Below are 25028 nucleotides of genomic sequence, written 5' to 3' on the forward strand. Positions count from 1 at the left end.
CTTTATAGATAACTATTTTTATGCACTGTTAGCGTAAAAATTATTTTATACTAGCAAACTTGAATATATGCTATCATGTACAAAAAGTGTATTTTAAATTTAAACAAAGATTGTGCGGTGTTCATCTAAATTTGCTAGTATAAAAATGCTCTTACACTGAAAGTGTATAAAGATGAATCCTATACCTTTTATCTCATTTTTTTATGATAATAACTAAGAGTGATCAACCCACTCGATTTTGGCTATCATTTATTGTGATAATGGAATTATAGCTGAACACGAGAACCATTTATTGTGATATGGATACTTCTAACCAAATCCATATTGCATGGGCAGTTTTTGAGTATCAAGAAAAACTTGGGGAGTTAATTAGGAAGACATGAAATTGTGGAGAACAGGGAATGGCTGTGGATTACGCCCTTCAAATATTTGCCACACATTCTTCTTCGAGTGCTAACTGAGACGTGGACTTCTGGCATAATGCATAACTCTCCATCTCCATTTGAAGACTTAAATAATCCAGTACCCTATATATTTCCTCCATCCCCGAGTCTAAAGCTTCTCCAGCTAAGAATGCATGCACTTTCTTCTTCACCTCAATCCAACTCCGTCCAGGGCTTTTCTTCAGCCCCACTGTCTTTGCTGAGTGTCTTACTTTAGCAGAGTCCTCCCATCTTCCCTGTGCAGCATATAAATTAGATATCAACATGTAACTCCCAGTCATCTCAGGTTCAAGACCAAAAATTTGAGCAGCAGTCTCTTCTGCAGCATCTGTATTTTTATACATTTTACAAGAGTTCAATAGAGCTCCCCAAACACATGCATTCGGTTCAATTGGCATGTTTTTCACAAAGTCAATTGCTTCCAGTACTAAGCCAGCACGGCCAAGCAGATCAACCACGCAAGCATAGTGTTCCATCTGAGATTCAATTCGAAAATCCCTAACCATCTGGTCGAAAAGCTTGCGACCCTCTGCAACAAGACCTGCATGACTACATGCAGAAAGAACAGCAACAAATGTAACCTTATCAGGTTTAAATCCTATGTTGATCATGTTATAAAAGAACTTTAAAGCAGTGTCACCAAGTCCAAGCATCCCATACCCAGCAATCATTGTATTCCATGAGAATAGATCCCTAGTACCTAATCCTTCAAATACTAAATTAGCTTCCTCGGGGCAAGCGCATTTCATATACATATTGATCAATCCATTTCCTACCAAGACTTTTTTGTCTAGCAGAGTTCTGGTGACATGGGCATGGATTTCTTTCCCTAGACAATGTGCCGATAACCCCGCACAAGCAGTCAAAGTACTAGCAATTGTGACAGGGTTGCCTGCTACTTCAGCAATCTGCATTTGCCGAAAGATTTCCAAAGACTCCTCAAACCGTCCCTTTGCGGCAAATCCACTAATAACAGCACTCCAAGTTATTACATTTGGTTTTAACTCTGCATAACCATCATGTAACTTTCCCATCTGTGAGAACAGAGCAAAAGCCTCGTCACATAACCCTGATTCAGCATAGCATGATATCAAAGCATTCCAGCTGACTATATTCTTTGATTCCAACCCTGAAAATAAACTCTCTGCCTCTTTCGCAGCACAGTTTTTTCCACACACACATATCAACGAGTTTACAACAAATGAATAGTTGGAGAACCCACCCTTTATAACATATCCATGTAAGTTCGCAGCCGTGCAAAATGCATTCATATCAGCACAAACTGACAGAACCACTGCAACCGCTTCAGCCGTAACCTCAACACCTTTCTCCCTCATCATTCTGTACAATCTTAATGTCTCCTCACCACTCCCACATTTACCAAAACTTGATAACAAAGAAGTCCAAGTCACAGAATTCGGCTCCCACCCTTCTAATTCCATCCTATCAAACATCTTAGAAGCATTTTCACAGTCAGAATTATTTGCAAAACCAGACACCATAACATTCCATGAAATTTGAGTTCTCACAGGCATTCTATCAAACAATTTACACGCAATATCCATTCGCCCAATCTTTCCATACATTCCCAACAACTCATTGACAACATGCATGTGATCTCGGAACCCCAATTGGACCACGTGGCAATGAACACTCGTACACAGTTTATAGTTACTTTCGCCCACCATGGCCCTACCGCTAGCCTTTACAATTAAAGGAAAACCAAACCCATCAGGCAAAACCCCAACTTTTCTCATCTCACAGTACAGCCTAAGCGCCTCGTTATACTCCCCCTGCACTACATTAGCCCTTAATATGGAGTTCCACAAAAGCATATTTCTCGTAATGAAACTTTCATCAAGCGAAGAAATTGTGTCAAACACCTTGCGTGCATCCTTAAGAAGCCCAAATTTTGAGTACACAGATACAAGTCTGGCAGCCAAGAAAGGCGACAAAAACGTTGAAGTGTGAATGATCTGAGAGTGGGTTTGCTTGAGTTGTCTGAGATGGTCTCCATTGATGCATTGCTGAAGAAGGTGATCAAAGAAATCCACAAGCCCACTATCAGCCGCATTGCTTCTAGTCTTGCTATTTTGCCCAATAGATGGAGTGGTGAGACAACGAGAAAGGGAATGGAAGGGACGCAATACTGAATTTGATGAATGAGAAGCTATAGTGACAGCAGCATGAAGCATTAATTCACATTTCAGGGTTGTAAATATGCATAAGCAGAATAAGAAACACTACTCCATATCTGTTTTTGACATCCACCCTTGTACGAGTTTGGAGTTTCCTGTCCAAACCTTGGGAGTCATGGTCTCACCGGCATAAACTTGCATAAGAACAGAGTAGCATATTGCCAGGCACCATTTCAGATAACATGACAATAAAAAAGGCAGAGACCCAAGGTGAGATGGGCTACGCTGCCCTGGTTGCAGCAAATATTTAGACATTCAAAATTTAAATAACAGTAAAAAGCGGAGGGTAAAGAAAATCCGAATCCCAGGCAGTACACTGTCGACTGATTGAGAAAAAAATGACACACCAATGAATGAACTGTTGAGTGATTGAGAAAAAATGAAAAAAAAGTGTGGGTTACCAGGCGTGGTTACAAGTAAGTATACAATGCTCAACATTTAGGTGGTAGCTCGCAGCCTTGACACAAAGATGCATTAGACAATAACAATGGTAGAATGACAGAATACTAAACACTGCTCTGGTAAAATAGAAATTCATATTGAATAATCAAAATTGCATAATGTACAGTTTACATACAAAATGTCATTCCCATTGGTTTTATAGCAAATCACCATGGGGAATCTTTTTTCGCCTATTGCACTATGTACTAATGAAATTAGAGCCACTGGACTCATAAGAAAAGAAAATTAGCAAAAAGAAAAGATAACTAGAAAGATTCCATGTATTTGATTGGCCAAGTCCTGTCCTACACATCTTGAGGGATCCTCAAATTATCTCTGCCTTGCCACTGATTAGGAGGACAATTTTCCTCTGAAAAAGCAGTCCAAAATTTTCAAAACACGGGAAAAAACTATCTGCAAAATTTGTGGTCCCCCGGACAGACAGTTTCCGGCAAATATCCAAAAGCCAAACAGCTAGGAGAAAACTGCCCACTTTGCATTGATCCTCAATCATGCATGAAATCCTACTTGATACCCGACGAGAAACCATGTCTTGGGGGGAAGCCAGCCTGATGCGTTCTGAAAGGCCTCCCATTACTGAAGTGTCTGTTGTCTGACGGAGCTGCACCAAGAATCCCAGAAGCGTTTGGATCAGGTATACGCGTACCATTACTCGAGAGTCTTTGATAAGGAGACTGAACAGGCTGAGCTTGGGATGCATCAGCTTCAGCTCTTCTCCGTCGTTTCCAAGCTTCAAATTTTTCTGTATCAATACCTCTGTCCATTAGAGCGGAGATCTGATCCCCAGGTACAGAACCATTCAAATGTGAAGGCCCAACTCCAGTTAGCGGTTGCTCCTGTTTAAGTTTCGAATATATCTGATGAAGCCTCTCGCCTGACAAATTTGAGAAGCTGGAGACATAATTCCATAAGCGTGTCCTCATCCCTGTGAACATAAAACAATTAGTACCAGAACTGCTGGAAATGCAGAAAATAACGATGTTCATCCCCTTGGGGACAAGCTGGAAAGAAGAGGATAGGAAGGAGTTTAAAAACAAACATACTCTCTTTTTTATATGGTCCCTCCTCATATTCCAGGACAACTTGGTCAATTCTCCGTCCAAGAAGCTGTAAGTAATTCCGAATTTTGGAAAGCACCTGATATCACCAGATATTAAGACAACCTTCCAATGCTACATCAAGAAGAGAAACATGAGATGAAAGACAGTAATTAAGTGCTAAACCAACCGTTTCTTTGGGGAGATCGGCACTGGTACTCTGCAACCTCTGTAGACGTTTGAGAGTTTTTTCCTCATCAACCATGACATCTTCACACCATTCCCTCCATTTCACTTCCTTGAACTGTTCATATACTTCTTCATTATCAGACATCTCACCTTCCTCTTTAACTAAAGGCTCAACTTTTTGAGGTTTTGTAGCTTTGGCCCTATTTGTCTGAAAGTTCTGACCAGGAGAATCGGATTTCCCCTGTCTGCCTTTTCCACGAGCTACTGAAACATTTAACAGAGCTCCTTTTTGTTTCTTAGAAACCTTACGGCCCATTTTGATGTTAGAATCCTTGCCGCCAACAGCCACAAGTTCCTGTTAACGAGTATAGACTTAATTACACAAGTTGACAGATACTTAAGTTGCTCCAAATGCAACCTAAGAAGCAACTGGTCAAAATACACTTCTCAGTAACTGCCAATAACACAATAGAAGGCATGAGATCAGCGACAAAACTTCATAGCAGTATAAAGTAAGAGATGAGGCCTCAGCAATTTGACAGTTTGATTCTTGGAAACCAGCAGTATAAAGTAAGAGATGAGCCTTAAGGAATTTGACAGTTAGATTCTTGGAAACCAAACACACAGTTGACAAATAAAAGACTTTAGCCAGATAGTGAAGGGCTCAGTTCAATGGCCAACTTGAATGTGCAGTTTCAGAGCAAAAATACTACAGGGCACTTTGCAGCCAGATTTTGGACAGGGTCATACAACATTTTGGGTGCTTAGACTGAGCCAAGGGGGAAAAAGCCCTTAGATGTTATAAAGGACAACTAGGAGAACCTGACAAACTAGCTAATTAGAAAGCAAAGTTGATCGGCCACATTAAGTTACAGGTCCTTTCCTGTAGACAATGAAAATTTCAAAAAAGAAGAAAGGAAAACATTTTCAGATTCATTATTTTAGCATTCTGTTTTGTTATTTCTAATTTTCAGTTAATAGAGACATGCCATCTTTTCCTGAACTACAAATTTCAGTTAACAAAAGTTTCTGCACACCTTTTATGCTTCCTTAGGTGCATGGTGCAAACAAGCTCTAGATGTGGAGCCTAAAGGTTTTTAGGAGTGATTTCTAGAGATTTCCTTATTTCTCCTTCTTGCTTCCAATTCACTACAGTTCTCCACAATTTTCAGCTTTTAATTGCTTACCCATATTGCTAAAGAGTGTCTAAACAAACCTATCAGCCCCCCTTTAGCTTGCTGCGGCTTCATACTCCGTGCAACCTTCCCTCCAACAATAAGCATGCCACAAAAGCTTGCAATAGTAGCTCAGGAAGGTAATGATCAAAATACCAGACATACAAGAACTATGAAAGATTTGACAAACCACAACGAAAGATCAAATATAGCAGAGTCCCACTGTCTTTTTCACACGTGCATGTCTAGAACCAGCAATCTCAGATGTCATGGAAGGCATGAGTAGAAAAGCCCCAATTAAATAAATCAACAGGTTACTACTCAAAGATAATGCTTTTCCTCACTGCTTTTCAATCAAAGAATGGTCCAAAAATATCTCTGTTCAGTGTGAGGTAAAAACATTACAATTGTTTCTTTTGATAAATGACGAGTGATCCCTTATTTAACCATACATCAACGAAAAACAAATTTTTTATCACTACATATACGAGTACTTAAATCGTTTGATGTTGAATACATCAGTACTTTTCTCAAATTTATCAACCAATATGTACGTTGTCTTCCAAGAAGAATAACAACAATGAAGGAACAAACTATTCAATCAATGCATTCTTTGACATTAAAAACACCAGTGTTTTTATCAAATTTATCAAGCATTATCCACATCATCTTCCCAACAAAAATAATGTCAATGAAGGAACAAATTGGTCAATCAATCTTTACTTTTTAGTAAGAATAAAAATTTTGAACGACCTATAATAGAATGGGAAATATTGACAGGCAGGAAAAAAATGAACTTCTTCCAACATATCTAATATCTGCTTTCCCTTTTCCACCAGCAGTAGAAAAAATGAATCAATCAATTAGATTATCCAGTATCGAATCAACACCAAAACAACAAAATGCTGAAAGGATGACAAAGCTTGATACTAGCATTGCTGAGTTACAAATGATATAGCCTACCATTTCCAACAATTGTGAACCTCGTTCCTTCAACTGAGGAGCACGTGGCAAGAATGTCTCATGGTGCTGAAGTTCCACCGGTGCAATCTTTTTTGAAAGACCAAGTTTCTCATCTAATCTTATTTTCTCCCAATTGCCAAAACCATGGTAATGGATTCCCAAAAGCAGCCTTGCATCATCCTCTGATAAGATGAAGATGCATATATGCATCCATCACTAAATTTCCACCAACAACTAAAGATAAGGATAGAGAAACTCCGAAAGACTAAAAACCTAATAGAGCACTTACTCTGGTTCCAGCCACAACCTTTGGACCACGTGGCTGGTTTGAGATAAGCCAGTGCTCGGAATTGAGAGATTGGATCTTCATACCGGCTAATGCGCTTTGCTAACAGTTGAAGCTCCTCAACGCGACTTAGTAGCTCATCTGCTTTTACAGGGACTCCAAAGAAATCCAACAAAGGACCCTACAAAGATTAAAGAATTCATATATTAGCTTATGACAGGTTTGCAACTCTCAGAACACAAATCACGCATCATATAGGCAGGAATCAAAACTTAATAATTGGTAACGATGATAAAGGAACCAACTTTTGGATCAAAGCTTTCTGCTTTCATTGCTTCTCTACAACCATCGACCAGAGCATCATAAAGTTCAACCTGTGCCTCAGTCGGAGCAGCTTCAACTGCTCCGCCAACCTCTCCCACTATTAGGCTGATCTGGCTGTCATTCCCAAACTTTTTAACCTAGTTGAAGAACAAATTCAATAAATTACAGGTATAAAACCATCATTCTGGAGGAATCGGAAAAGGATAGTAACAGGGAAGTAAATAGCAAAAAACAATTCATCTAAGAAGATAGTCATAAGGCACATCAAATCAGAAAGGCCATCAACGGATCTTAAGCCGCCAGGACATTTCCCAAGCAGTGCTATTAACCAATAATATGCAAAATACCAGGATAATACAACAAAATTCACCAGACCAGACTACAACTGTAACGATACAAAAGAGCTTACTGCACGGAAAAATCGCGTAGCATCTCTCTTGGACAGGTTCCCATAGGACCAGCCTCTTACTTGAGCAGTAGCACCCTCAATGACAGGTGGTGAGTAGCCAGTATCTGCCTTGCGACGCTTTGATAGCCTTTCCTGGGATTCCATTCCCCTTTTCTTCCTTTTGTTGGTACTTTCAGGAGGATTTGCCTCTGCATAGCTCTTAATATTCCGAGCAGCACGAGGAGCTAGAGCTTCCTAATTTCCACATCAGCAGTAAAATAAAAGCAGCATCAGTAGAGGAAAATCAAAATTAAGCAAGAATGGCAATCACATGCATACTTCAGCTTGAGCAATTGCTTCCGGCTTTATCATGCGGCTCCAAAAACTCCCATCATCTTCAGCACTGCAGAAATTTGCAACCTGAATGCAGTGGCAGAAAAAGAATATGAAGCTAACATGTAAATATAACAAAAGTGTACAACTGTTGGCAGAAAAGGTTGAAAAAGGCCAAATTGAGAAAAGAACAAAATGAACTATACAAAACATGGTTGCAATAGGAAAAAAAAATAACATATCAAGTAGAACATTGAGATGACTTTCAGATCAGAGACAGAAAAGTGACAGGATTAAAGAAACTTTAAAACCACCGATATGATAAACAAAAAGAAAAGATCTTGTAGTCATCTAAACCATAAGCAGGCACACTTGCCTTAAAAGCACTGAGAAGTTCGTGTCCTTCCTCCTCACCAGCTCCCGTCTCTTCAACCTTTTCTGCTCGTTCAAGAATTTCATCAATACTCATATTTAGGAGCCTCTTTTTGCTTTCTTCGTCATTTCTGTCTTCTTTAAATAATTCCTCTGCTCCAAACCTCAAGATCGCCGAAAGCTCATTCTACAATCAACAAACCAAAACAAGGTCAAGAAATTACGAAAGGGGCTATACAAGACCAATTTCATTCTACTCCTCCCATCCTCCTCTATCTGCAGGGGCAGATGTTGAGGTGGGAGGGCTGGAGGAAGAGCCTTATTCAAGAGGTTCAAAACAGCACATAGAAATTAATAACCACAACAACAGAGGTTCATTCTCCAAAAAGCTAGAACACCAATTATTTTCTAGAAACCATTTTGCTTCATATAAAAAGCAAGTAAAATGGAGAACAATCAAATTGAACATTGATGAAGCATACGCACTTTGTCAAAAGCACTCCCTTTCTTTGCTTCTTTCTTCTCCAATCGACCCTCAGCATTTAGTTTCTGAATCACCAAATGATCAAGGACCTACATACAATTCGTGAATATAATAAGAAACATGCGCAATAGCACAACAACAATAATTCTGATTGATGAGTTGACTGTTCTATGACAAAGAAAAACATATAACAGATTATCATAGGACAAGCACTTGCAGCTTGCATGTACAATCTGTGTCTAACAACCACAATAAAAGTTGATGATATACAATGCAATCCAAGAGCAAGAATATAGACTTAAAATTGGTGTACCATCTTCTTCTTAGCCCTCTCCAAGATATCTTCCTCCACACTCTTACTTGTCACAAACCGGTAAATGTTAACAACTTCTTGCTGCCCAATCCTATGAGCTCTACTCATTGCCTGATCCACAAGGTTGATACATAAAATGACAACAAACTTTAAAGAACAACCAAAAGGTTAAAGCATTATTATGCAAAAGGAGATGTGGAAATCTCAATAGAAACCTGCAAGTCATTCTGAGGATTCCAATCTGAATCAAATATGATAACTGTATCAGCTGTTGCAAGATTAATACCCAGGCCACCAGCACGTGTAGAAAGAAGAAAACAGAAATCATCACTTCCAGGGGCATTAAAATGGTCCATAGCCTGCTGCCGCAACTCAGCCTTTGTACTACCATCAAGCCTTTGAAACTGGAACCCTTTAAATGACAAATATTCTGCCAGTATATCCAGCATCCTAACCATCTGTGCTTCAAATAGATCTCAAGTCATCTTGTGAATCTGAAGATAATGAAAGATGGCAGCATGGGAAGGGCCAAAAATGCATGCCCTAAAACAATAGTATACTCAAATCCAATCTCAAACAACATTATGTGGAGGGCTAAATTAATCACATAACCAGAGATCCAAAATTCCACACAAGGCAGTTGTAACTTTAACTGTATGAACAAGCAAATCTTACCCAAGCATCGACTTACTGCATCAAGCATCAATTGCCAAAGCAAGAAATCCCCAGCACAGAAGCAAATTGATAATTCTATCTAATTTGTTCAATATTATTTCTTATCAGTCCATGTTAGTAACTAGTGACATACTAGATTCACTAATCCTTTGGTAAAATACTAAAATGCACATGCACAAGAGATCAAAATGTGAATCTGAAAACTTAACAGTTACTACAAGACAAACCTTAAAGATACAGAGTCAGATTTATATCTGACATTAGAATCAATAAGACATGGGAAGCTCCGAACTTGTGATGTATAAGAGTACCAATTTCATACATCTCAAGATTTTTATTGCCAGCCAAAATTGAAAATACTAAGAAAAATTATTTCATTATAGGACGAGAGCCAAGTCTGATTTTATCCAAGTTTAATTACTTCAAGATTGAGTAACAATGTTCAATTCAAAATCAATTTGGGCTAAAAACAACTTGCAATGCAGCCCCAAAAGCATGATAAATAAATATACAATTCCATCAAGAACCATGCCTAACCAAATTATTGAATTTGAATAATGATCTGCTAACCTGAGAAAAAATTAAGACACGATGTTTGGTCTCATGCAGTCTATTCAGCAATTTATCAAGTATAACTAGCTTCCCACTGCTTAGCGTTATTCTCTCCAGCTTAGCGCTACTAAAAAAGTTTGTGTCCCCACCATAGCCATGGTCTGCACTTTCAAACAAAAATGGATGATTGCAGCATTTCTTCAACTCCACCACTATATTTAAAAGTGAAACCTGCAAATTTGGAAAACATCAAGCCTGCTGCTTTCAGACGAAATAAAAACCACTAAAAAAATCAGTATAGTTCTCCATTTTTAAGTTAAAAAGCATGCATCATTGAGCACATATATTCTCTATTTAGAACTCCAGAGATTGCGCATCAAAGAAATAGAATAAAACGAAGTAATCATGCCATCAATAAACTGGAAGGTGGTTGAAATCGCACTGAAAAAGAAACAGCACTGTAAATAGGAATGAGTACACCGAAATGACAATAAGTTTATGACAAATGGATGGAACCATTCAAATTCAAACTTGCTTTGTGCAATTTGATTATCTAAATCTCTTCATTGTAATTGGGTGTCAGAAGTGACCTGATTTCCGCGGACACCTTTATTCAAATCATGGAAGTTGCGCTCCAAGATCCACTTATAGTACCTAAATATACAATGAAGGCCAAGAAACCCATAAATCATAAGACAGCTGCATGTCTTATCAGGAAAACAAGATAGGTACAGGGAAGCAGCATACTGTTTCTGGAGTGGAGACATCTCAACCCTTAGTATGCGCTCAATCTTAGGAGGTAAGGACTTCTCAACATCCTTGATAACTCTTCGAAGAATGTGAGGTCTCAATTCCATATGAAGATTTGCAAGCTACAATGAGATTTGGCATGGGCTTCAGATTAATATAAATCAGCATTTTAAGAAATTAACCAAAAAGCTCAGTCACAATCAATGGAAAATAGTACCTCAATTTCATTAAATGAACTAAGATTTTTGTAGTTTTGAACAAACTCATCCTTACTAGAGAACTTGTTGGCATCAAGAAAATGAAGCAAAGCCCTGTGATATGATAGATTAACAAAAAAATTAGCAGGCACCCATACACTGAAAATATACGGGCAGAAAATAGCTGGAACAGCCATGAATTTCTTATTAGAGGGAAGGTGAAGGAATGGAAAGAGAAAGCCACTTTCTTGTGCACGTTTGTGTAACAAGAAAAATTGGGAGGAAAAATGGGTAGTTAGTTGTAGTTATTGAGAATATTGTTAGTAACTTACATTTTTCTTCCAAAATCCTGCAAATTTTGCAGGACACATAAGTCCAGGAAACTGAGGGAAAGTGTAGGAAAAATTTATATGTTTCCTGCTAAACAAACACTCAAAGGGATAACCAACTTTACTTCATTCTCCCACACTTTTCCTTGTAAACAAACACTACCTACACCCAAACAAATTCAAAAAAGAAGACTGTTGCTGGTTCTGTTTGGGTGAAAGATAAGCTAATGAAGTCAAACCCAAATGCTACCGTCCTCAAAATGTCAGGTGGACGACATGTACAATTTGGCACAGAGGAAAGAATTAATCTATCCTCAATTGCTCTGTTCAGTTAAGTCACCGCCCAGTGAATCGCTTTTAATGGTCAGATCTAACATTTCCTACTTGAATTTAACAGGGTCTGATAAACTGAAGGAATATGATCTACAAACTTCAATAAACAAATGGTTGTTAGGCAATGTTAAGAAACTTACCATAGCTCTTCCACACTGTTCTGCAATGGAGTACCAGTAATAAGCAACTTATTCTTCGTGCTAAATTCCTGTCGAGTCATAGTGCAGAGTTATAATAAAACAAACAAATATAGTAACTTATGCAATCACACTGTCAAAATATTATTTGTACCAAGAGTGTTGTATACAGAGAAGCTTCACTGTTCTTCAGCCTATGTGCTTCATCAACCATGAGATAATTCCACTTAATTTTTGAGAGGACAGCTTTGTCCTTCAGTAACACCTCATAGGTAGTCAAAAGTGTATCAAAATTTATATTCCTGCCAGTTTTCTTTTCATTGTAAAATTCATATTGCTGACAAACCTGTAATTCCATAGAAAATGCAGGACAAATAAGTATTAAAAAGATGATACAAAATGACATTCCTGAGCGACATAAAGAACTATTCCATTGTGGGAAAACTCAGGGACAAACTACATAAATCCATCTCCGACAAAGACTAAAATTAAGAAATGTCTTTTCCAGCAGAACCATTTCATGTTATAGTCTGATATACTCCAATTTGTCGTTAACAGAAAGCTCATATCCTTCACCACCAGAGGCCACTCTTAACATTCTATGATCACTCAATGTATTGTCAGATGATACACATTTACTTGCACAGTATCGCTATCAAATTCCCTAGCTCAAACACAGAAAAAGAAAGCTTGCTGTGAGTGAAAAAGAAACCTTCACTGTCTAGTTATGACCACATGGCAGTCACAGGAAGGACAGGCTAACACTAGGACACCTGAGATGCATTTCTACTAGTAGTTCTCTTTAATTAGGAATTAGAGCAGGTTTTCCAGTGACGTTCGGCTAAGAAACAGAATTCTCAGCAGTGAAACCATAGTTTATGGACCTGAATACCATGAACTATAGAAAGAAAAAATTGCTAGTATCCAAAACTGAATCGATTTCCAAGTGGCTTGTCCATTTTATTATCAAAGAAGTAGGATAAGTAGCTGAAGATACCTCACGGCTTGCACGGGTTCCAACGTACACAATAACATTCATGTCAGGAAGCCACTTTCTAAATTCTTTTGCCCAATTAGACAAAGTTGATAATGGAACAACAACAAGAAATGGTCCCTGAATTTGCTGCGCATTCTGCAAGAAACAAAGGATAATTCTGTTAGAGATGATAAAAGAATACTAAAAAAGGACCACGAGAAAGAATATGCAAAGTACCTGCAGAAATCCAAGCATGGACACCGACTGGACAGTTTTACCAAGACCCATTTCATCCGCTAATATAACATTTGTATCATTTCTCCAGCTATTAAATGAAATATTGAACCAAAAAAAAAAAAACCACTGCAAACATGAGTTTACAAGTAAACATAAACACGCCTAATCCATTAAATTGCATGTCAGACCACAGGTGCCAAAATCTTACCTGTTAACAAGAAAATTCAGACCTTCAAGCTGATAATCTCGAAGTTTTCCTCCTTTCAACCACTCAGGCTGTTCATCAAGCTTTCGCAAACTTCCTAATAGAGTAACCATTTTTGCTCTAACTTTAGTATTAATACATGAGACAGACCATAACAAGTTATAAATGAAACACGTAAGAGAACCACATACTAATTAAAAATAAAGATTCATGTCTAACCTGCAAGAAATACCATACAAGCTTTAAAGAAACTATCATATGAATAATGGCTAAATATTGCTATTGATTTGTCAAAAACATGCCACTTTAATATTTGTTGTTAAAAAAAGCTTAATAAAACAACAGCATCAGCGGCCAGGAACAATAGAAACTATACACACCACTAAAAATTAAAGCTTCTAGAAGTTATCCAAACAAAACAGACAAGTTTCGAAATAGCTAGTTTCGATATCACAATCCAGAGGTCAAAAAGCGATGAAAATGTAAAATCTAATATCTATAAAGCATGTGAGTGAACATCAAGATTCTGTTAGTAACAATATAAGCCTTTTAATTAAAATTCGAATGCCCTGCTCATAACATCAAACCTTAAAATTAAAAATTGAGAAAGAGAGAAAGCACCAAACCTTAATTAATATGGCAGCAACCTTCAAGCTTTTGCCATATGCTAAATATGGTGTTATATTGCACAATGTAATGTATTAGTTCTATTGTGATAACCATCTTCACCTTGAACACTTGAAAATTAATCACTACCCTATTCCCAGGGAATGCAAATTAAAACTACAATTCTCTTGCAGAGTAGATTAAAATAATTCCCCTGGTCATAAAATCGAAACTAAAAATATTTTCCACCAACCACCTTCATACTATTGTCATGCTAAATATGGTGTCATTTGTTACATCATGTAATATAAGTTCATCTTCACATCGGACACTTAAAACTCTAACTGCTCATGTAATACTAGGCTACCTAAAATACAAATTAGAGTTACGGTTCCGTTTGCATGGTAGCTTAAAAGAATTCCAATATGGAAAACTAACAAGGTCATAAATCACTTTTAAAACAAGTGACAAAAGTGGAAGTACGACATTATATTCCCAGAAAAATAGGAAGGATAATAAAAAATTAAAAAAAGGCCAAAAAACTCAGCAAACACAACTAACAAATAAAGTATAAAAAGGGAGCATCATAGTTTAGCACAGTACAGCTGAAAATAAAACAAGACAGAAAAATTGCTTTCCATCCCAATTGTCTCCCATGATTTCATGTTAGCTATAATCATTTTTGCTACAAAAATACATTTTCCCTTTTAAACTTCATACCATTCACATCCAATTGGTGATTTTTTCTTTAATTAAGATAAAATTTTTTCCAACTGCAAACACATTGAAGCCAGACACATTACTAGCCTCCCCAAGACAAGATCAGAGAAAGAAACCGAAAAAAAATGGAGAAGGAAAACGAACTGTAAAGCAAGAATGCAAAAGTCAGAAATGATATTGACAAAATAAGCTAGCTTATATACAAAACCATCACACCTTTGCTCTTTCTGCGCTGTAAATCCACTGTTGCTCCTTGGATCATTATAGCAGCCTCACGGGTCTGTAACCAATAAGAGCTTTTCATTACACATAGAATCAGTATAAAACACACAAATCAAAAGCAAAAGAAAAAGAGAAAACAATCACGACAGATATGCTTTTGCCGATCTAATTGCTAACACACTCGAGTGCAATTGAAAAAATTGGAATATTTTAATAACACTGCCAAATTCATTTCCTATGCTGGCTATATACAAGTCAAACAAAAGAAATGGAATGAAGACATGCACTCATCTAAGGGAATGAAGGTACACATGAATAAGGAGAATTAAGTCACATATTCATATGGGAAGCCAGAAAGAAGTTAGTATAAACTAACAGAGAGGGAGCAAAAGGAAAGCAGAAAATAATATGTTATTGTCCACATTTGACAGTGATATGCAAAATTGCAATAGAGCAGTATCATAATTGCACCATGGCTTAAAATCAGCATTTGATGTCTACATTCTAGGGTGATTGTTATATGATTTCTTAGATATTCTGGAATTAGTTACCTTATGAAATAACTTTCACAATCTAGATGAGATAAAACCAATCGTCCCTTATCACTGATAATAAAGGAATTATCCAGCTAAAAAATTGTCACTTTGATACTATATTGACCCAAAAGAAAAAAACAAGGTGACAAATATCAGACATCACATTCAGGAAACATCTCATAAGAATTTCAGATCCAACAAAGGATCAGAACTGACAATCAATATACAAGTCAAAAAGTATTTCAGCCAATAAAAAGGTCTTAAAAAAATGATGTTAATTATATTTGATATGAAGAATAATCACTCAAAAGTTGCACTGACTTCATTGGAAACTTTTTCAGGACTTTGATCAACTGTTAAATCATTAGAAAATCAATTGGAGATTGTACATTACAGCTATTGTTCTTGATTAAGTGCAATTATTGCCTCAAGATTAGGACTAGCTCTTCAAAGTCCAAAAAACAAGCAATTTTGTTACCTCAATTTTAAAGTTCAAACAAATCCTGAAATGAGTTCAGAAAAAAGTCTTTTACACACTATTTAGCAGTGAAAGTTCCTTTCCATACAAATTTTTTTAAGGGAAATGAAATGATTCAAGTAAAGATGGACAGAAATAAGATAACACATAAGAAAATTTTCAAGGATGCAAGCTATGAAATCAAACTAAACAAGCAAACATATGAAGTGGAAGCAATGAGCATAGAAAAGTTTAATGCAACTCAAACTGAGATTAGACAGTTCATAAAACTGATGCCGTCATCACCCTTACCACCTTTTAAGATTGGAAGGAAAATTAAACAAAACCCAACATTATATCTTAAAGAATGCAAACCTTGTATTCATCGATAGCATCTTGAGCAAATGAAATATCAACATCCTTCTCCCTACAATAGTGGAACAAACCCAATATGTATTTAAATCCAGACTGAATGGTGAAAAAAATGATAAATAAACAATGACTGACATAAAAAATGCAGCACCAACAGGAACCCACTGAAGATATACCATCTTTAGTAGTCAACATAAGAACACAAGATGGGGATCAACACCCTAGAAAAGTCATTAAAAAATTTTACTTATTTCACCCTAGATGATAAACTCCAGAAAATGAAGCATTCAAAATTACCAAGTTGCTTCAGCATACGACAGTCCTTGCCATTTAACTAAATATTCTGGCACCACATCACCGGAGATATCTTTGGTGATTCTTTCAGCAATGATTCTCTCCACCTGAGTTTCAATTACCCAATTTCATCATGAAAGGCTCACAGATGTTCACCCAGGAAACTGATTCTGAAAGTTACCTGACTATTTTGCTTGATAATGTCCAAGTCCATTTCCTTGCTCACATCATTCACCTCAATCTACCAAAAGTAGAATGTGATAAAAGAATTGAGGTAATAAGAAGAAGTCAGAAGTTCTGGAAGTAGAATCAAGACAAAAACATTATGTATCCAAACTTGAACAATTATTGAAGAAGATAAAGATCAACAATCAATTCAACCTGGGACGATGTACTGGAATTATTCAGCGTCCAGACACTTCAGTAGACAAGCATAGACCATCTAAGTAGAAACTAAAGGCTCCATCATATAGTTTGTGAACATTATAGCATTTCCATACAAAGCTAAATCATGTTAGATAAACAAGTAACTTTGTCCCAGGTCAGACAACGTTTCTTCAAAGAACTCTAGAGTCTAAAAGGAGGGATCACTAATGAGTCTAAAAAATCAGTATAAGTCCATTTCTTGATTCTAAGCCTCTTTTCAAAGAGTTAGATGAAAACTTAAAAAAGCAGCAAAAAGACAAGAATTAATCCTCAAATAAAAAGGAAAACAATTAACATGGCAAATTCCGTCTCTATATTCAATATTAATCAACAAAACCATTTTTGTCAACACTACAGAAGAAATTAAACATATTAAACTTCCAATGACATCCTTTACCAAATAGCAATTTTAAACCTTGCTGTTGAGATAGCATTCCATATAAAATGCATGAAATGAGTTCACTCACCAAAGTTCATCCAATTCGTCCAATCGCATAAACAAATATTCTCTTTAATCAATAGTTTAACATCAATATAAATATTCTGCTTAATCAACAATTTACATCAATATACTGCAAGAGGCTACCTCTTCACGAGATACTTTCTTCCGGTACCTCACATCTTCAGTAACTTTTTTGGTATAGTTCACAACCTTTTTAAAACCACTGAGCTGCAAATAAAAAAGGTAAGGAAAGATTAATAAGCTGTTGGCTAAAACTGCCATATTTGAAAATGATTTTCAAATAACACAGCATCTCATAACAGTAATTATACCAAACTAGAGTTTCCAATAATCGTAAATCTAATGACTAACATTTTGCAAATCAGAGAATGATTTCCATTGACAGTGCAAGTGTGACTGGCCTTTCCATTTTATCAGAAACTCCATCTGATTCCAATCTGGTTCCGAGTCAAACAAGTGACTTAACAGAACAGGTTCTGTTGATTTGTTGTTCCTTAAAGCTTCCTCCGCCATGCCCTTTGGCTGATGCCACAATACCTTTTCAATTATGTCACCATCTTCATCTTCAAATTCCTCCTATCATTGACCAAGTAGATAACAATAATTACTTAAACCTTTCCAGATACACTGGTGATACAAACAAATATACCATAAAAGAAAATCAATGCTGCAGGGCCATCTAAACCTCAAGAACACACAGACATCATCCTTACAGAAAAAGAACATTAAAAGCAAGAAAACAGAAAAGGTTGATTATCAAGATCATCAGAAGACACCAACTGCTAAAAGAAAGCTTAAACCTTTGCATAAAATTGCTGAAAAGCATTCAACTTGTAAATAGGCAAAATACAGGCAAATTAACCACACTCAAGAGTTTGATAACCATAGGTACAAACTCAGATGCAGCTAGTAAAGCAGCATGAAGGGGACTAAAAGCACTCCTAGATCCCGACCACAAAAGAAAACTTATACAATAATAATAATAATAATAAATTCTGTACAAAAGTTTTAAAAGGTGTTATCAATAGTTGGAATAGAATTTCAAGGACCCATAAAAAGATAGTCAAATGTTGTTATTGCATAACAAATGAAGAACAAAGAAAAACAAAAACAACCAAAATGGTTGCCATTATTCAATGTGTATTTCAGCTCTTCCAATCACCTTATAAAACAAAGCATTTTTGCAAGTCCGACCACCAAGGGACACTAAGCTCAATGATTTCAGAAGTTATAATCAGATTACCAAAGAATTGAATAAAGTCTCAAGAACTTAAAAAAAATTTAGAGACAAAATCTAGAACTCCATATACTAGTGTCAAACTCATAAATTGAAAGTCACAAAACTAAGAAATGAACCAGGAAGAAAAGTTAAAAGCTTCCATTTGAAACCACATGTTTACCTTCTGGCCTTTCTTTTTCTTGCCTTCATCAATTTCTTCACTTTCTTCACTTTCAGCATATGATACTTTACGCACTGAGCGACTTGAACTTCGAAGTTCGTTGATCCTATTAGAACTGCTAACTGATGCTGATCGACCGTCATTCTTCCTCCGGATCTGTGTGCCTCTCCTAGTCATGCTTCGGAAATCCTCTTCGCTATCATTCTCTGAGTCCTTTTCCGATAACGATTCTTCATCAATTGAAATTCTACCTCTTTTTTGCCGACTAGATGACATGACCGGTTTAACTTGTCTGGTAGACTTCACACTTCGTCCACCCTTGCTTTTTTGCCTGGCCTTCGGCTTGCTATAATACACATCTTCTTCATCTGAAATATTCAGATCATCCTCATCCTCATTGTTATCAGATTCATCAGACTCTTCAGCACCCCAGTCTTCATCTTTTTCCTACAGAGAGATGCAAAAAAATTACTCAAAAAACGTTTACATCTTCATTCTATACCAGAACAAAATCTCTTGTGCTGTCAAAAGACAGTTGGAGTGCACAATGCTAAGCATCTTATAGACGCCCGTTTTTCAGACTAAACATAACTAGAAGCAGACGAATCACATCTCTGTTTCAATCATGAACAATTTGGCATCTTATTCCAAACAACTTCAAAAATTAAAATTACAGGAGACTAAAAAGCGAGACCAAATGAGAGATATTAGGTCAAATTAGAGAAAAATCATGGAATAACAAATTCCTTACTTGGGAGGCAAATGTTCACAATTTACTTAACCACCTAATATTTATAAGTGCTTCAAGAAATTTGACACCATAGGTTCTCGCATTTTAAATATATGCAGCTAATAAAATAGGACAGCTGAAGTTAGAAAACATAAGGTGTGAGCCAAAAAGACAATATCTAACCTTCTACCCAAATGAGTTGAGTGAAAAGAGAAAGACAACAGGGCAAGAAAAAAGCCAGAGGTCGTGGAGCAGTTTGATCTGTTTGCACATTTAATCCCTCAACTGAATTCATGTAATCCCAGAATTTTCAACTCTTACTAACCAGTCTACTCTCTAGTCCTCATTTAGATACAACGCATGAGTATGATATCCATGATCTTTGCCCTTAAAAAACCTTTAACCCTTGTTTACCTAAAGTTCCTAAAATGGCCTTGTTAACATTAATCCAAACATAACAGCAGTCATCTCAAAGTATTTTTCCCTTACTCACATGGACATATAAATCACAAAAGCACCACAACACAGTACACAGTTACATGCAAAGGTGAGCAGAAAATACAAATCCAATAACAGCAAAGACACATTAATCACACAGAAATTACAAAGAAATGAGAGACATGCACACAAACAGATTTTACAGGTAAAATAGACCATGCACATACAAATTACACGTGGTACAAATACACGGCACATTAGATAACATAAATTGCAAGCTGTCAGACACTAAGACTGATGTGTCAGCATGTCTACACCTGTTTACAGAAGGAGCTTATTTGTTGGGCTGGGGCTGGATAGAGATTGAGCAGCATAGGAAACCAAAAGTGGTTATTGGTGAAAATTAACAGTAGCTGATGGTTTCAGGTTTGGTTTGGAAAGAATACAGAGCTGAAGAGGGGAATAAAGGAGTGCTTCTGGAGGCAAATTGAGATTGAGAGCAGAGTTGCAAGCCCAAGGGGAATTTAGGGGTTAATAGTGCTTGATGTTACCATTGCTCGAATATTAGTATTGCATAAGGCATGTGCATCAAAACTAGGAAAGGGTAATACCAAAAATTTAAACAGTGTATAAATGTAGTGAAACAAGTACATTGCTGTAGTGTAAATAATTACTTGTCAAATTTGTAATTTGCATTCAAATTGCACTATCAGTTTAGTGAAGGTGTCATGTGGAGGCAAACAACAAAAGTAACCATTCAACATATGCCTCTTTGAGCTTGTAAATAACATCCCATATGCAAACAATTTACTCCCTCAGTTTCTGCTGTGGTTTGCTTTTGGTAACCCAAGTTCTCTTTTTCCTGCATCCATGTTTTGCATTAATCTTTAAGCGTATTTAAACCCAATGCAATTTCCATATACAACTAGTTTTGCAGGTTTATTACTCCCCAAGTCATCTATTAATTGAAAAATGGACATTCTGTTAATAGATTTCAAAAAAAAAAAAAAAACCAACAAACAAAAACAGTTACAGAATAAGATTTTTGAACGAAAAGCTCTTATTCCTGGAATAACCATCAGACAGGAAATACAGACTTAAGCAAACTTAGTTGAAATTTCAAAGCTACCAAACGTTAGTAATATGCCAAAAAGATCAATTTTATAAAAATTATAGACTTCACAGAATTCAACAGTATTCTTTTTAAGGAGTAAGGAAACTGTTCTTTTTAAAGAGAATGCTTTTGTTCTTTATGAAAATTCTCGTGTCATGCCTTTAAATGCAAATAGACCTTTCCATTAGTTTCTAAATAAATGCTGATATCCTTCAAGGATGTGAGTTTAACAACACCAATATTCCAAGATAAAAAGGACTAAATGCCCAAACTTTTTATTGCAAACAAGATTGAGAAATAGTAAGCTATCCAGAAGTAACTAAAAAATTTTAAGCAATAAATACTCTATCATAGTGTAACTAAAAAAAAAAGGCTAGCAATAAACATATCATAGTTGCAAAAGGTGTCGTGAGGATCAGTCGCAGACGTGACTCTCACTAGATGGAGGGACACATAGGACAAAGAACAAAAAAGAAAAGTGGAGAAGGAAGAGACTAGCATGTGGAAGGCTTTTTTGAAAAAAAAAAAGAAAAGAAAAAAAGTGGAAGGATAAAGGGTATTTTATGACAGGAAACTCTGCAGAGAAAAAGGAACATCCGAAGGCTGTGACAGATGTACTCAATAAGGACAAGAGTAGAAAGCAGAGTAAAGAAAGGAGAGAGAAACATCCCTAGGAATAAAGGGTACTTAAGTGTCTATGGCGTTTCAAAGCAAGCAAAAAATAGGATGCCGACTCCATGTGTGTCTTCACTCTTATATAACTCAAATGCACTCAGCACTCCCAAAATTTCGTGCAATTGCCATGATAACATGCACCCACATGTTCCAATATTTTATACAAACCCAAATTACATTGCAAATCAACAATAACCTCGGTACATTAAAAGTATTGTGCCTGTACAAATTCCTCGCCTGGTAGAAAAAGACAGACAAGGTGCATGCAAACGTGCCTTATCGTCTGCCTCATGCACCTTTAAAAACTAGGACTTCATCCCCGTGTTGTTTTAACTTGTAATAGCAACAAATAACTATTATGTCCAGCTCCAGTATAATTCTCAACAGAATAATTGCAGGGACACTGAAAAATAGGTTTTCAGAGGATCTCGTAATCAAGCACCCTACCTTTATGACACTTTCAGGAAATAACTTTATCATTTAACTTCCCCGCATAAAATGCCTGATAGCAATAATGGTAAGGAAGGATGAAAATCGTCTGATGATTACGAGATTTAAAATATGCAGATAGCCTTAAAGACAATGCAGTGTAGAACAGAAAGGCACTAAATGAGGGAAGATAACATCGTTAATTTGAAAACATAGATGGCCTTTTCAATTTAAAGAGTCATTAAAGGAGGGAAGTGTAACTGTTCTTGAAAAGCATTCCAATGACCAACTGATCATGAAGAATACAAATTTTCTAATTCAAAATTGTCTTTTTGACGTTCTCATGACATGACAAGAATATATAGCATTTCAACTCACATATTCAGCGGATAATCATTTTAGTTGCCTAGAGTTGCTCAAAGAAAAAGTCAAAAGCAAATAGCAGTTTGTCTTTTTTAGTTTCCCATTTCACTATTTGAATGCTCCATCACGGTTTCCTTTCACTTTCCAAGAACAGAACACCAACATTTCTCAAAATTGCATGTTCATGATAACACCTTTTAAACCCAGACCAAAGAAATTGGCCAAACAAAGCAATTTCGCACTTTACCGATCACAATACTTACCTATTGATATCACACAAAATACTTCTACCATCAAGGTCTTTAAGGCAATCAACGCCCACAAAGCTAAATCAATTTTAAACGATTCTTCAACATATGAAGATGATAGAACGCTCAATATTAAACAGAGCAATAGGTGTCCATTAGTAACAGCAGGTCAAAGATCCAAAAGGAAGTCCACATCCTACAGTTAAGAGAATAATCTATCATCACAAAATTGTGTTGTTAACTGCATTAACATAGAATAAACAACCTTGCCTCCCCTTCGTCCTCTTGTGGCACCAAAATCTGGATCAAAATCAGCATCATCCGGATCATCTTCTGCAAGGAATCAGAAACCAATAAGACACTGAATGGTTTACTATTGGTGTTATATGCATCATAATAGCAATATTGCAAAGTTGCAATAGTTTAAAAAGCTGCATACCATCCCCTTCATCCTCATCGTCCTCCTCATAATCAGCAGCATCATCATCATAATCAGCCTTTGAAGACTTTGACTTTGTAGATGCATACTTGTTAGCAGCAACAGGTCTGGGTGGTGGCTTCGAACTAAAGCCACTGGAGCGATTCAATGCTCTGTGATGGAACGAGTCACTCTGATCATCACCATCCTGCTCATAGTACTCATCAGACAACATCTCATCCGGAGGGACACTCTGACCCTTACCCACTTCTTTCCCATTATCACCATCTTCCAACTCATTGGCCTTATCTTCCTCTCCATCAGATGATTCATCTTCAGATCCTTCTTCATTTTTGTACTCCGAACCACTCTTTGACTCTTCTCCCGACTCCAACACACCGCGGGACTCCATGGGCTGACAATCCTTCCAAAAACTTGAACCCCATTTTCCAGCCACAACTGTCCTCCTTGCAGGCGGTTGCGTGCCTGCTAGTCTACTATTATCTTCCACAGCCACCTCATTATCACTCGAAGTGGCTTCCACTTCATCATTGTTTCCTATTACTCTATCCATACCCTGTTCCTGGTCTTTCTCATCCAATACCCTTCTCTGTTCTATGGTTTCATTCGTATAATTCCTATAGAAAGCCATTATTGCTCTCTCGCATTTAATTCCTATATACTCACTTCCCACCACTCGCCAATTAATGCACCTACGATATATCCAATCAATCAATGCTATATCCTTTGTTAGTTCCTCCAAAATCCCTCCAAAATACACAATCTGCACACAAGAAGTCAAAATATAGCTGTTTAGCACGTAGAAATCAAAACATACCTAAAACATTCACCCCCACATTCATATAAAACAACCTCAGAAAAACATTTGGATGCAATTCAAAAAGGCATATGCAGCTGCAATCCTAACTCTGCCCACCAAAAACAGAGCACATAATAAACACAACCAAACTCACCATCGTAGAGAAAAATCATACCCAAAAGTACGGTCAGAGTACCAGGCAGTTCAAATTATAAACAATAGACCAGAAATATTCAAAAAAATGGATCGCTCAATGAAACACCACTCTATAAGCAAAACAAATTCAACCTCTTCGGCAAATAATAACTATCTATAAATTGTGCAGGATAATCCTAACTCCATACCCGAAAAAAAAACCCTAATTCACCCACAAAAGCATCGGAAAAGCCTTGATTTATACCAAAAAGGAGAAAATGAACCCATTTCATTAAAACCCGCCCACCTCCGACGAACTTTCGACGAATTGAAGCCGAGAATTGACGAAGGAAAGCTGCCAAGGTTTTACAACCTTTCGCACGCCGGAAAGTGACGTAAGCGGGAGAAGCAGGAGAACAGCCGGCGGCGGAGAAGGGAGGTAAAAAGAGGAAGGAAATGAAAAACGGCGTCGCTTCGTTTCTGAAAACGGGAGGTTTTTTTTCTTTTTTTCGTTTTCTTGATTTGGTTTGGTTACTATTAGTTGTTTTTTATCTTTACACGAAATATATATATAAATATATATATATATAGGATTAATTACATTCACCTCCCCTGAGGTTAGGCCAAACTACCAATCAATCCCTATGATCTCAAAAAATAACAGATACCCCCTTCAAATTTATTATTGTTTAACAAAAGTCACCCTATCATCTAAAACCGTTAGGGATTCTACTAGTGTTGGCCAAAATTAAAGTGAAAGTCCAAAAATGTCCTTCAAGACCACATGCCATTATTTGTCCATTA

General features: G+C 36.8%; 2 protein-coding genes across 5 annotated transcripts; both read right to left on the bottom strand.

The window, feature by feature from the left end:
* Positions 1–220: 220 nt before the first annotated feature.
* LOC113702568 (putative pentatricopeptide repeat-containing protein At1g17630) lies at positions 221–2776 on the bottom strand. The gene has a single exon (XM_027223747.2). The coding sequence runs from the start codon at positions 2636–2638 to the stop codon at positions 422–424; it is 2217 nt and encodes a 738-aa protein (XP_027079548.1). The 5' UTR covers positions 2639–2776; the 3' UTR covers positions 221–421.
* Positions 2777–3160: 384 nt separating this feature from the next.
* LOC113702522 (protein CHROMATIN REMODELING 5) lies at positions 3161–24780 on the bottom strand. 4 transcript variants are annotated; one of them, XM_027223744.2, is made up of 31 exons: positions 24490–24780; positions 23291–24053; positions 23117–23184; positions 18855–19301; positions 17806–18030; positions 17578–17661; positions 16747–16806; positions 16569–16672; positions 16275–16326; positions 14901–14964; positions 13362–13455; positions 13154–13241; positions 12938–13072; positions 12095–12286; positions 11944–12011; positions 11162–11255; positions 10942–11066; positions 10785–10848; positions 10213–10425; positions 9183–9425; positions 8968–9078; positions 8657–8743; positions 8175–8357; positions 7805–7885; positions 7487–7720; positions 7059–7214; positions 6757–6934; positions 6468–6649; positions 4331–4684; positions 4147–4240; positions 3161–4028 (listed from the first exon to the last, which is right to left on the bottom strand). In XM_027223744.2, exons 2-31 carry the CDS (start codon positions 23919–23921, stop codon positions 3607–3609), a joined length of 5133 nt encoding a protein of 1710 aa, XP_027079545.1. In that variant the 5' UTR covers positions 23922–24053; positions 24490–24780; the 3' UTR covers positions 3161–3606. The 4 variants fall into 4 exon arrangements, with proteins under 4 accessions (XP_027079545.1, XP_027079544.1, XP_071910912.1 ...); XM_027223743.2 differs by having other exon boundaries at positions 24532–24742; XM_072054811.1 differs by having other exon boundaries at positions 23117–23181; positions 24434–24656.
* Between the last annotated feature and the right edge of the window lie 248 nt (positions 24781–25028).

The sequence above is a fragment of the Coffea arabica genome, chromosome 1e (assembly GCF_036785885.1).
Source record: "Coffea arabica cultivar ET-39 chromosome 1e, Coffea Arabica ET-39 HiFi, whole genome shotgun sequence".
Classification (NCBI taxonomy): Eukaryota; Viridiplantae; Streptophyta; class Magnoliopsida; order Gentianales; family Rubiaceae; genus Coffea; species Coffea arabica.